At 41.7% G+C, this 13321-nt stretch overlaps 1 protein-coding gene across 2 annotated transcripts in view; it reads left to right on the top strand.

The window, feature by feature from the left end:
* Positions 1-13321, top strand: part of FDFT1 (farnesyl-diphosphate farnesyltransferase 1) — a 29987-nt gene that overhangs the window by 640 nt on the left and 16026 nt on the right. Inside the window, exons 2-4 of one of the 2 annotated variants that reach the window (XM_037145434.2) lie at positions 7967-8064; positions 8871-9054; positions 12023-12151. In XM_037145434.2, the coding sequence (XP_037001329.2) occupies positions 7967-8064; positions 8871-9054; positions 12023-12151 (411 nt within the window). Of the gene's footprint in view, positions 1-7087; positions 8065-8870; positions 9055-12022; positions 12152-13321 lie in introns of those variants that run through there. The other variant, XM_037145433.2, reaches the window with a different exon arrangement.

Genomic DNA, 13321 nt, shown 5'->3' with positions numbered 1-13321 from the left:
GGCCAGCAACCCACGCTCGTGCCCTGGATGTAATCCAACCCGCATGCTTTCGGTTGCCAGGACAATTTTCAGTCCACCAAGCCACACCTGTCAGAGCCACATTTCATTCTTCACATTGATTATTATCTTGTAGTCTTTGTTTACAAAATAGGCTATGTGGGTAGTGTGAGTGGGACAGGACCTTAGCGAGGAATATGTAAATAAAATGAACTGTGTAAATACCTTTTCTGGAATGAAAGCGGACTTTCCAGTTTTCAGTTATTCCATGGCCTGCAGAAGCTTCCCTCGCTTTCCTACAGTCTGATCAGTATCTTCCTCAGTGCTTTTTCAGTTTTTTTATAACACTTATTTACTCTTCCAAGTTCTTAGTAGTTTACCTGTATGTTGATTAGCCAGCCACATTGTTGGCTTTTTGAAGGCCAGACCTAGTTTTTTAATTCATATTTCACCTGCCTCATTCCTGTACCTTTTGTTAAGCTAATACTTACAAAGGTATTTATTCCAACAAAAATTATTCTAAAGTGATTATTGAATGACTAAACACCTTCATTTGTATTAGTGGATTATGTCAAGAGTTTTAAATTATTTTTCCCCAGTGGAACTATCACAGTAAAATACTCTTCTTTGTTTAAATGTACCAGTAATTGGTGTCCTTCGTTAAAACACTTTCATTTCAATGAACAAACCTTTTTTTCCCTTTGTCTCATGACTTAGAGTTATCGTCCAAGGTCTAGCTTCAGTGAGTACCACCTATAGATCATTCAGCAGTCATTTTTTAAGCGTCTGTTCTGTGCTAGGTATTATAGAGGGTTCAGCATGGCAGGCCAGCATGCATGATAAATAAAACACCCAAAGAGCTCATCATGTCAGGTCAGGTCAGTAACATGTTATGAAATTCATTGTTCATAGAAAACTTAAGAAGGGCACCATCACAGGATGCCTTTTCATGTCATCTGTGACATGGAAAAACATTTTCTCTAAGCACTGTTTTTTACCTTATATCAGTAACCATATAACCTTGTGTTGTGGTTATTTGTGTATTGGCTTTATGTTCCCCAAATCCTTTCAGATTTAAGGTTCTGGATTTTAAGCATTTCGAAAACAGGAATTTTATTTGATGTATCTTTAGTGAGTTAATGAACAAAAAGTAGGTGCACTGCCCTGGAGAAATGTGTAGCTTTTTAAACAAGATAAACATAAGTAAATGTGGCAGATAATAGTAAATGTCATAAGGAAAATCACAAAAGTAAAAAATCACTTTTGGCTGGCATGTGGGCTTAATCTTTCGAGGAATGCCTAAAAGAAACATGGCTTTAGGTTGCTCTTGTGCCTTACTCAATAGATATTTTTTTAAGATTTTTTTCTTATTTTTTATTTTATTTTTAGAGAGAGGGAGAGAGAGAGCAACATCAATGTATGGTTGCCTCTCATGCACACCCTACTGAGGACCTGGCCTGCAACCCAGGAATGTGTCCTGACTGGGGAATCTAACCAATGACCCCTTTTGCTCACAGGCCAGCACTCAGTCCACTGAACCATATCGGCCACGGCTCAATAGATACTTGTTAAATTAGAGATTCTTACTGAGAGTTCTTACTTGGAGCTTTCCTGAAATTGTTTGGAAAAATTTGTTGTGAATTTGTGTGTTTTGGGAGGAAGAGAATGGTGTCCACTTTGGTGGATGATATGCAGCGGGAGGAGAATGGTGTCCTAGAGAATGTTATCACATTCTCCCAGGAGGGATCTGTAACATAAAACAGTTATTCCTTTACAATCCAGGTGGTACAGTCACCTGAACACCTCCTATGACTCATAATTCACTATCTTTGGAGACTGCCCATTCCATCTCCAGATAGTTTTGGTTTTGAGACAGTGTTACCTAAAGTGAGCTGAACTTCCTCCACCCTGTTCTCTCTCTGGAGCCGGAGAGTCTAATCCTTGTTTCACAATACAGTACTTGCAGTGTTTTAAGAGAACTTCATATCCTCTCTGTATACAGATATACAAGCCAAATGTTCTGTGTTCTTCCACTCGATATCTGTTCCTCTTTCCAGGTCATTTACCAACCTGGTCTGTCTTTAAAGTCTATTGTTCAAAACTGAACAGTACTTTAGGTGTGGTCTGGTTATTTCAGACTTGGAATTTCTTTCTTATGGATGTTACATATTTTTGATGTTAATATTTTATTTATGACCAGGGTAGCATAAAAGATTTGTTTTCCATGCTCAAAAAGAAGAAACAAGTCTTAAGCAGGTCTGCTGCTTATCTCTCATTCCTTACACATCCCAATCGTCTGTTTCTTGGTTTTTCCATTACACCTGTGGAGAGCTTCATTGCCATTCGTGAGGAATGTCATAATGCTTGGCAAGGCACATCACATAAAAATAGTCCGCCTCGAATGTTGTGTTTCTAATGAACATAGGTTAAGATTGCTTTAACTTCAGAAAATGTATTTTAGTTATAAAATATTTCAAACAACTAGAAAAAACTAAAAATATCATAACAAACTATTTTGTGTCTGTCTCTAATATCAACTACATATTAAGTTTTTGCTGTATTTGTTTCATATCTTGTGTTGCTTTTGTTAAGAAATAAAATGTCCAGATACAATTAAAGTTCTTTTCCCTGTCTCACCCTCCCACATCAGTGTTCACTGGCTTTTTTTGGGCAGGCTCATCATGCCGTGGACTTGAAACTGTGGTCAGTCCCGATCCCTAAGTGTACTTGTTCAGGACCTGATCTCCGGAACAAGAGATGGAAGACCTGCCGAACGACTTTTTAAACCTAGACCTTTTCCTTTTAGATAAAGGCTGTCGTGATAATACTTACTGTTTATTGAGCTATTGCTGTGTGGCAAGCGCTATTTTAAATACCTCCTTCCATCTGTTGTTTAAACCTTCCCAGTAACACTATGATGAAGCAACAATATACTTTTTTCCTGTCTTATAGATGGAGAAGCAGGCACAAAGAGATTAATTGCGTGAGGTCCAATAGCTGCTTAGGGGTGGAGCCTACTGTTGAGCCTGGCAGTCTGACCTGGCAGTCTGACCTGGCAGTCTGACCTAGAGCTCATACTCTTAACCCCACAATGCTGCTTACCGTGAGGGTGACGGACCTCAGAGACACAATAAGCAGAGTGTTGTCCAGATTCAGCTGAAAGATGAATACACTTTTGTGTGATGGATGCAAAGAGGGAAATGCCTATTCTAAACACAGTCTAATGGAGAATAGGTGTACAAAAGTAAGATAACCTAGGAGGTGCCAAGTAAGCTGAAGGGCATTTTGATTTCAGGAATTTTTTTACTGAAATGGTTATGTTTTACAGTGAGAAGTTTTCAGAAAACACAGGAATCGTGCTTTGTAAGGGTTAGGGCCTTGAACAGGTATTAGAGTCTAGATTAGGGGGAGGATCCTCAGTGGGAAAAGTTAGCAGGAGCCAAGTCCTGTAGGTAGGATGGAGCATGAAGCATGTGGAGTGACAAGGAGCCTACCCTGGCTGGCACTGCAGAGTGTAGACTGGAAGCATGAAGTTGGGTGCGTGTAGGTGGGGACACAGAAGCCGAGCTGCGCTCGGTCAGACAGGTAGTGACCAAAACTGGGTGGCTCAGTTCTGAAGACTGGTTGCGCGGCAGTGTGAATGTACTAAGTGGTATTAACTGCACACATAGTACTAAACTGCACACTTAAAATGTTCAAGACAGTAAGTTTTATGTTATATATATGTACCACAATTAAATTAAAACAAACTGACCGAAAATGACAACTGAGTTCACACATCTCTAGAACAGGGGAGTTCTAGTCTGGGCCAGCTCGGTTGATCTCTCCTGGGTTTGCTCAGCCGAACCGTTCAGCTGTGGCCAGACAAGCTGGTGGTTGGTACACTGGGGCCATATGTGTCTCATCCAGCAGGCCAGCCCCAGGTGCCTCTCCTGGTGGCTGGAAGAGCACAAAGTTCAGTGTTCGTGCACTTTTCAAGCCTCTGCTCAAGTTATATTTGCTACTTTGGGGCCAGAAAAAGTCAAAAGGAAAGCCCAGAGGATGTGGAGAAAGGTCCCATCTCCTAATCAAAAGAGCCACAAAATTTTGCAGCCATTTTATAACTTAACCACACTACTCAGTCAGTCTTGACAACAACCCTGAAGAGAGAGAGTCCTATTATTGCTGCCATTTTACAGATTTGGGGATGGTGGGATAAAGGTATACAATAACTTTTGTGAGGTCACACAGCTCCTTTGTGGTGGTGCCAGGGTGCCAACTTAGGCTTGTCTGAAGGCCTCCATGTTTTCTAGTTTGGAGGCCACCTGGTGGGATAAAGAGCATATGCTTTGGCTGTTCCCCACAGCCAATCAAATGCCAGCGCTGTCATAGGTGCTCCCAGCGCGCAGCAGGCATTCTACCACTCTTCTTCCCTTCCTCCCTCCTCTCTTCCTGAAACAACTGGAGATAACAGCAGTGAACAAGATAGGTAAAGACCTTGATCTGAGAGTCTGAAGTTGGGATTCAATTTGTAATGTTGAGATTTGGGTCCGGAGACTGGACTTCTCTGTATCTCATTTTTCTCGCTGTAAAAGACACTCTAGCTCAGAGATTTTGATGAACAATACTGTATGACATTATTGGTTTTGTTAGTTGCCCTTTTTCTGAGCCCCTTTTAAACCCTTTGAGCCATTTTAAAATAATTGAGCGCACTTCAAATTAGAGCAAACAGCAAAAACCATTTTTCTTCACTTAACCTCTTAATTTTTCTCTTAAATAACAAAGAAGTTGGTGTGGAGGGCTTACACTTATCAGATATGGAAGGCTGGTTATTTCTATTAACAGGTTTTGGCTATAGGAATTCAGAATTCAGTAAACTTGATTTATGCCAAATTTTTAGAAGCATATCAGTAAATCCAGGGCACACTGCCACCTGCAAGTTGTGACTTCCCTGAGGGTGCATAATGGAAAAAGCAGGTGTTTGGTAAGCATGCAGTTCCATGCTTCTGTCACGCTTAAATCCTGCTATTGTCATGCTTAAATCCTGCTATTTAGACAAATATCTTAAGTCTATTAAGCCTAAATCCTGACTCAGTTATCTAAATAACTTTTGGTCATTTAACCTCAGAGCAACAGTTTGTTCACCGGTGAAACAGATACCAGGTCACAGTCCTGCAGCACATTTCCCAACTCCAAATGGTCTGAAAACAAGGAGTTTGGTAATAAGTCTGGCCCAAGGTTATTTTGTAGCAAAAAAAAAAAAAAAAAAAGCTCTAAATTAAGGTAACCCCACTTAGTATAAATATTCAAATGTTTTGCTGAAGAAATGTTAAGATCAGTTACGGGATGCTACTCCACAATGACTGTGGCTGTATATGCATTTTATTGCCCGTTTTCTACAACACAAATATTCAAAATATCTGAATTCTGCTGAGTGCCGGCCATGAAGATTTCAGGTGGATTGTAGGTCTGTAACACCTTCCTTAAAGGACTTTTTCAGGATTAAAAAGGTACAGCAGGTTAAGGACTTACAGTGATATTTGCACTGTGCTCAAGCATGTAGCTGCTCAATAAATGGAAGTTAATCTTGTCTCATAAATTCAGTTCTCAAAGTTTGTGGGTCTTTCCCCCCCACTTCTGAGGGAACTGCCTAAAGTCTTAACAAAAAACTGTGGAGAGGGTTGGTAGCTTTTCACCTGTGGAACTGTCTTTCATCTTGAGACTGGAGCCCCAGTACTGGGAGTTCAGACTTGCGCTTCTGGCCACCGCACAGGCTTCTTCTAGATGCTCTTCAGTCCCGTCTGCTCTCACTTGAAAGTTCTTGGGAGTGCACTTAATTTCAACAGCGGTAAACATCAGGAGGCTCTAGGGACAGGCAGCAGGGAGCTTCAGCTTATTTTTTTTGTCTTTTCCTCAACTGGGAATCAAGCAGTGGAAATTTTAGTGAGTAGTGTTTTCCATGGTGTGTTTAATAGTTTTATCTTCCTGTGCATTGGTGATTTGAGAAAAATTATTGTTACAGCGTGAGGCACTGAAACAAATAGGTACTGGAAGGAGACAGGCGTGTGATTTATTGACCTCAGTCCCCTCTTGGGAGTGCAGGAGGTGTGCTGGAAAGGAGGGGTAGTGTGTTCCTTAAGAGTGTTGCTCTTCAGAACCAGTGACTGCATGCACCATTGTGTCCAGTGAAACTTGCATTAGACACCTGCCTCCAAACCATTAGGTTTCACTCAGGAGTAAACACGTGGCAGAAAGGAGTCACTGCAGCCTGGTCACAGCAGGTATGTGAAGAGCTGGCAGGGAGCTTAGCCAATAGCGTTCATTCTCTTCGTTTCATTTTACTGTGAAGTCCTGGGAAGGAGCTTGTGAATCGTCTTTGAATACTCTGTGAATGTGTTTATTTATTAATCAGACCTTTACTGAATATTTGATTCTAATATAAGATGCTTAGTATATACTTTTACTAATAATTTGTATTGAACATGGCAGTAACATTAAATTCTGATCGTATAATTTTAAAAAAAGAAAAAGCCTTACTCTTGACAAAATAATATGCATCCATGGTAGGAAATTTAGGAAATGTACACAAATAAAAAGAACATAGTTTATCTAGACATCCCCCTTCCCCCCACACACACACACCAGGGTTATCATTGCAATGTAACTATGGGATTTCTGGTGGATATGCCATATTGTGTTTTTTTAACGACTCCCCTGTTAGATAATTCAGTTTTCCATTTCTCTTTTAATAAGAAGGTGGCAGAGATTGGGGGTGTGTATGGGAACACCTTACTTTTTTTTTTGAACGCTATACTTTTGATTCACTTTTGCTGTAGGCATAAAACTGTTCTAAAATATTGTCTCTATAAAATACATATTTCTGATATGCTTGCATATCAGAATATGGTTTGGTTTTGTTTTTCTGGAAAAACAGTTCTTGTTTTCCTTAGGGAATAATAAAGTTCAGGAAGCAGCTAGTTACAGTTAAGATTTGCAAAGGAAAAGAATAGAAATCTTAAAAATAAAAATAGTTTTCCAGAGACTAGTAGAGGTTTAGCAGGTGTTAAAGAAAACACAGCTGAACAGTAGTTAAAGTGGTAAAAACAGATTTTATTCAGAAAAGCTATTGCAATAGGGGAAAGAGACCTCAGTTATAGAACTGGGCTTCTGTAACTCCTAGTACCAGGAAAAGTGGGCAGTTATAGTCAAGGAGCAGGCAGAGTGGAGGGGAAAATTGTAAGGCAACATCGGGACCAGGACTTTCTGGTACAACGACCTGAAAGGAGCCGGAGGCAGACCAGGGCAATGGGATGTTGGAGGAGGGCTCCCGTCGGATAGTGAGGTTGATCAGGTATCCAAACGAGTTTAGGACTTTTGCTAAAATTGGGCGATGCAGACACAGACACACAAGTGCAGACGTGGAGGATTCAAGGCCTGACTGAAGTTTGATCAAGGAGAGATGAAGTCTCAGGAGGTAAAAGCAAGCTTCTTGCAAGTGGAGCCAGCAACGTTAACTGTACCTTTGGGGTCTAGGGAGAAAGGGTTGCAAGCCAGAGGCCAAGGGGCGGGTCCATCTCCTGTTGCTCCTCGGACCACAATTGGCAGTGGGCGGGCTCTCGCTCCTGGCCTGCCAGTCTGGAGTCTTTTGGAGTGCAAGGAGAGCTCGCCCCGCCTCCTCGGTGGGCGTCTTCCAGCGCCTCTTGGGTCTATGGAGGAAAAACTTGGCGCTGGAGCCTCGTTTCTCATGGCTGCAGTCGCCTGCGGCACCAAGGCCATGTCCCTCTTTAAGCGGACCTTGGTGCTGAGCCCCACCGCGGCACCCAGGGGCACAGGTAGCCCCCCGCGCTGCTGGCCCTCCAAAGAGTGGCCACGGGGAGAGGGCATCTGCGTTCGGCTATTGAGCCCTACGGCTGCCTGCCGCCTGCCCCAGTCTCACTCCCACTCCTGCTCCTCGACGTCTGCTACCTCTGTGTGTCTCCTCTGCCCGCAGGACTCGCTCAGCAGCTCCTTGAAAACTTGCTACAAGTATCTGCATCAGACTAGTCGCAGTTTCGCAGCTGTTATCCAGGCGTTGGATGAAGAAATGCGGTGAGTGGCAGGGGCCTCTTTGGCGTGGGAGGAAAGCTTTCCAGAGGGCTTTGTGTCATTCCGAGCAACTTTTTTTTGACACAGCCCCGATCATTGCACTCTGTGTGCTTGTGGTTAAAGCACAACGTACGCCACTTGAGTAAAGGAGAAGTTCCCTGTTGGAACACCCATGTGTTTACTTTAGACTGCCCTTCCAGGCACCTTGCCATCTAATGATGTCTCTGCAGGCCAGCTCTTTCAAGGAAGGGGGGGTTGTTTATTAACTTTTTTTAGTCTTGGCAGCTGAACCTGTCTCTGAGCAGATCATGGATTTTTTTTGTGCTGCTTTATATTTGTAGTATACCGGGGTAATTCTTCTCAAGTTGCCTCTGTGCAGATTACATGCATACGTGAATTTAAACCAGTTGCCTTAATGTTCAATAGTATTTGTATGAGAAGTTGTATCTCTTGACTTTATTTTTTATATTGCAAATATTATTTTGCAATATCTGCAAAATATTGGTTTCATCTAAACATTTGGTCTGTGGGCCTTTGTACAGTGGTTCTACATTAGTTAATTGTAATTCGTTGTGGGAGTCAGCTAATAGGTTTTTTATTTTTATAAATAAACTACATCAGGCCATTGTTGCTATATAAGAAAGGAAAACTAAGGTATCTGAGGTATGAAAGGCTTTGCATATTCTTTCATAGTTCTGCAGACTGTAGGAGGGTTTAGAAAATGGCCTGGCGTAAATGAGATGTTATTTTGAAATAAATGTCTTTGAGAGTTTGTTCCAGTAATATTAGTACTTCTCCATGTTTTACAGCCATGCAGTGTGCATCTTTTACCTGGTTCTCCGGGCTTTGGACACGGTGGAGGATGACATGACCATCAGTATAGAAAAAAAGATCCCACTGTTACACAACTTTCACTCTTACCTTTACGAACCTGACTGGCGGTTCATGGAGAGCAAGGAGAAGTATCGACAAGTGCTAGAGGACTTCCCCACGGTAGTAGAATTGCAAATCTCTTCTGCATGTGGTTTACAGTGTTTATGATCTGTGGTAGTGTCCGCTAGCCCGCACATCTATAGAAAACCGTTAGATAAGCAGTCTGAGGGCAGCGTGATGTAATGTGATTGGTAAGACTGCCTGAGTTGGAATCTCAACTTTCCCATTTATTTACCGGTGCTTAGTTTGTAGCCTGCCAGTGCCTCATTCTTTTTGTTTTTGTTTTTTTCCCCAACTATAACAGAGAGGTAATAATAGTATCTACCTCATGGTTTTGTTGTGAAGATTAAAAGAGTTAATACAGATAAAGCTCTTAGAGTGGTGTTAGCTTCTGTAACTACTATTGGTGTAGTGTTTGGCCCCATGTTTACTCCTGTGGAAAGATGCACCCAAGTTCTAGTGGCGTAAAGAGGGACTCTCAGGCCAGCCACAAAACTGAGCGCCTGTAACGCAGCGCAGGGAGGCAGCACTGCTGGCGTCCTGGGCGTCCTCGGCCTGGTAGCACGGGTGGGCTGCTGACCACGGGAGCAGCTGTGCTGTAGGGAGCAGCTGGGCTGAGGACTCAGAATCAGGACGATCCTCTGCAGTGTCTATTATAGCTGTGTGGTGTCGGACAAGTTCCTTAACTTCTTGGTGTCCCAGTTTTCTCATTTTTAAAGTTAGAACTGTGAATAAGTTCATATGTGTAAAGTACTTGGAATAATGCCTGGTACATACTAAGTATTCTAGATATATTAGACATTTAGTCCATTCTGTTGGAGTAAAGTGGATTATAATTAAAATTTTGAGCTTTAGAAAACCCTACAAGTTTATATGATATATGTGACTGGGCCCTGCTTTTCTGGAATTTGCACATCTTATCACACAAATAAGTGATTCTTTCATATCTTTAAAGTTTTGATTTAGCAAAGTGTCATGTTCCCTAATGACTCAAAGGAGCCCTTCTGTATATACATAGTCGTTGCCAGAATTTTTAGGCTCTTGCTCTTGAAACAAGTCTATGTTCCTGAGTGGAGACGGAGGGATCCACCCATCACAAAAGAATGTTTGAAAAAGATTCCTTTGAAGTGAAGTCTGTTTCAAATGATTGAGAATATGTTTTCAGTGTCAAAGCCAAAAGCACAGTACAACACAAACCAAAAAGTCTGTGAAGAATAGTTCAGTGGAGTTGATACAGTGCAATACGATATAAAAGAAGACGAAAGGAAAGGAATCTATGAAAAATAATTAAGTGAAGAAATAGAGCGCACACCTTTCTCCATTACACTAGTGGACGGCTCCTGGTATCCCTCCTGCACGCGCTCAGGGCTCTCCAGGGGCTTTGACTCATTCCGAGCAGCTTCCTGACATGCCGCGGCCATTGCCTTCTCTGTGCTTGTGCTGCTGGCTTGAGCAGAACGTGCACCCCAAGTAAAGGAAATGTTAGAACGCCCAGGAAATCTCTGGTAGTTGTGAAACAGAATCACCTGGAGGAGTAAAACCTAGGTCCTCCTGGCTGGCTTCATTGGGCAGAACCTGTTCCTATTCGGGATCGTGCGAACCGGGCACTGAGTTTGGAGTGAGTCAGCAGTGCTCTCCTCCCTCCCTCGGGCTTCTGGGAAAACTGAGCTCTTCACTGTGACTCTTGCCTAGATATTTTTGTTTTCATTTTTTAAATGTATATAATTATGTCATAAGTACCACAGAGTTGCAGGAGATGGTTCAAATTCATCAGGGAAATGTTTGTTTCAGAGTTTTTAAGGGTCTAAACTGCCCCTCCTCCCCACCTCCCTGGCCTTTTCTCCCTTATAAATAGAACTGACCTGGCCAAGGATCCGTGGAAAGAGTGGGTCTGGGGAGACTGAGGGATGCGAAGAACCTTCTTCGGTGGACTTGCTCATTTGTTTTAGTCCACCACAGGGATTACCTCTGGGCTGTGCTTGGAACAACTGCTCTGGAGAAAAAACAGAGTTCTGGCGAGATTGGGTTGATTTTACGGATTTTGGGGTGTTTAACAGTTGATGTTCTTAGAGTAATTCTGAAGTAACTTAGGCTTCCGAGTCCCTTTGCTGCCCTGCAGGCAGCTGGTTTCCCGTTAGGTCCTTAAATTTAGGAGTTTCCTGAGGAAGTTTTTCTAACTCTTCTGTAAATACAGATGAGGTATTTCTCACACTTCATGCATATCAAAGTCTAGTCACTGTCTTCAGTATTGTGTGTTGGGTCTAATGCTATTTTACAGCAGTTTATTTAAGAAGTTTCATGGCATTTTTATATTGTATTTTCATAACTTATAAACACTTCTTTGAACTGAAGGTATTTGTGCAGTAGCAATGAATTTCAAAAACAGCAATAGTACTTTTCTGCATTAGCGCTTGGGCTACAGGGGGAAAAATGTTGGGGTAGCATGCCTGAGAATGAACTAAATTGAGTTCAAAACATGGCCTTGTAGTGGGGAAGGCACTAGAGCTTCTTTATATATATGCATTTGGAAACTGATGATAGAAAATGGTTTGCTGGTTGTTAGAATATAAATGCTGCAGGAACATACATTTCCGGCTGTTTGTTCCCAGTCTCCAAACGGTGCTCATTGCGTGGGACGTGCCAGATACATTAACACTCTTAAGAGCTTTGCCTGAAATGAGGCACTCTTCCTACAATTCTTACATTTATGCCCAGTTTTATGTTGAAGCATCTCATTTATTAGAAAGATGAGTGTATAGTGAGACTTGAGTCTCACTATAGATCTTCTTTTGAGTCTAGAAACTACCATTTTTAGACCCTTCCATTCCAATATTTATAAAAATTTGCTGGCTTTATTATTTAGGATATAGAAAACTAGAGTCATCTAGATGATAGGCTGATAGATGAATCATTTGGGAGTCTTAACTAGCGAGTTCTATTATTGCTTTGCTTTATGACCTGGGTACCACATTGGTTCCCAAGGTAAATACATATTTCACGTGCTCTGTTTTTTATATCTCCATTTCAGATCTCCCTTGAGTTTCGAAATCTGGCTGTGAAATATCAAACAGTGATTGCCGACATTTGCCAGAAAATGGGAGCTGGGATGGCAGAGTTTTTGAATAAGCGCATGACATCGGAACAGGACTGGGAGAAGGTTAGTGTCCCCGTGCAACAGTGTGTGGTACGTCAAGTGCAGCTGCCAGTCCTCACTGTGAAGCTAAGGAGGAAGAAAAAGTTGTCCACCAGTTCCAGGTTTTCTGGTTTTACAACCCATCTATTTAGCTTGAATGACTCATTGTAAACACTAAATACAGGTTTATAGTTTAATGCTGGAAATAATCTGTGTTGTAGAGAGTTTACTGTTCAGTTAGGCCAAAGTAGACATAACTTATCCTGGAGGTACAGACACTATAAAAGTATCTCCGACTTGCTGTGAAATTTCAATAAATGGCTAAATTACTTCATGTCATGTAGAGATATTAGTTTCAAATGTTACAAATGTGCTTGTTTTTCTTCTTTTTCACCACCAAGTCTGTATGTATATAAAACTTAGTATCTGAGTTATTTTCAGTTCCATCTTAATGCAACATTACTTTTTTAAACTGTTAGATTATGTGCTTGTTTCCAGAGAAACAAAAACAGTTCATGACCATCCACAGGTGTTAATTTTGGATTATAGGTGTGTTATGCTGAGGAGTGAGCACCTCTCCAATACTTCTTTCTTTCCCATCATCTTATTTCCTTACAGAAATAAGGCCATATGAGATATTCCAAGTTTCTTGACATGGCCCCATTCCCCAATTTGTATTGCGATAATAACACATTTATGTGGGAATGGCTTTCATTTGGCCAGAGTTTATTCCTGACCAGCAGCTGTGAAGGATATCGACCAGGGGAAGAGTTCGGGGCTGGGAGAGTGCTTCCCTAGACAAAGTGACCGAATTGATATGGGGGCTAAACAAAACATCAAAATACCAGGGAGGAGTGGGGGGCTCGCTGCTTTTAACAGGAATGATGTCTGTGAGCCTTAATTCCTCACCCCAGTGGAAGCTACTACGTTTTAAAAATGTCTAAACTGTGTACATATTTTGTATCTTTAATGGTGTTTAAATTAGGATCACAAAAGGCTACTGTTCATACATACTCCTGAGTAAGCACAAGTCAAAACTTGATGGCAACATCTTTGGAACTGCTGGTAGCGTGTGATGCAAGTGATTGCTGCTGGGATGTTAGTTGATGAATTTAAAGTTAAAGCTGAAACTCCTGGTCAGGAACCAGCACTGGCTATTGCTCAGCGGCTGCCTTTTCTGCTGTGGAGCTTGAA

Source organism: Artibeus jamaicensis, unplaced genomic scaffold (assembly GCF_021234435.1).
Source record: "Artibeus jamaicensis isolate MK-2021 breed Jamaican fruit bat unplaced genomic scaffold, CSHL_Jam_final scaffold_537, whole genome shotgun sequence".
NCBI classification, from domain to species: Eukaryota; Metazoa; Chordata; class Mammalia; order Chiroptera; family Phyllostomidae; genus Artibeus; species Artibeus jamaicensis.
Note: the sequence above shows the minus strand (reverse complement) of the source record. Positions and strands in the feature narration are given on the sequence as shown.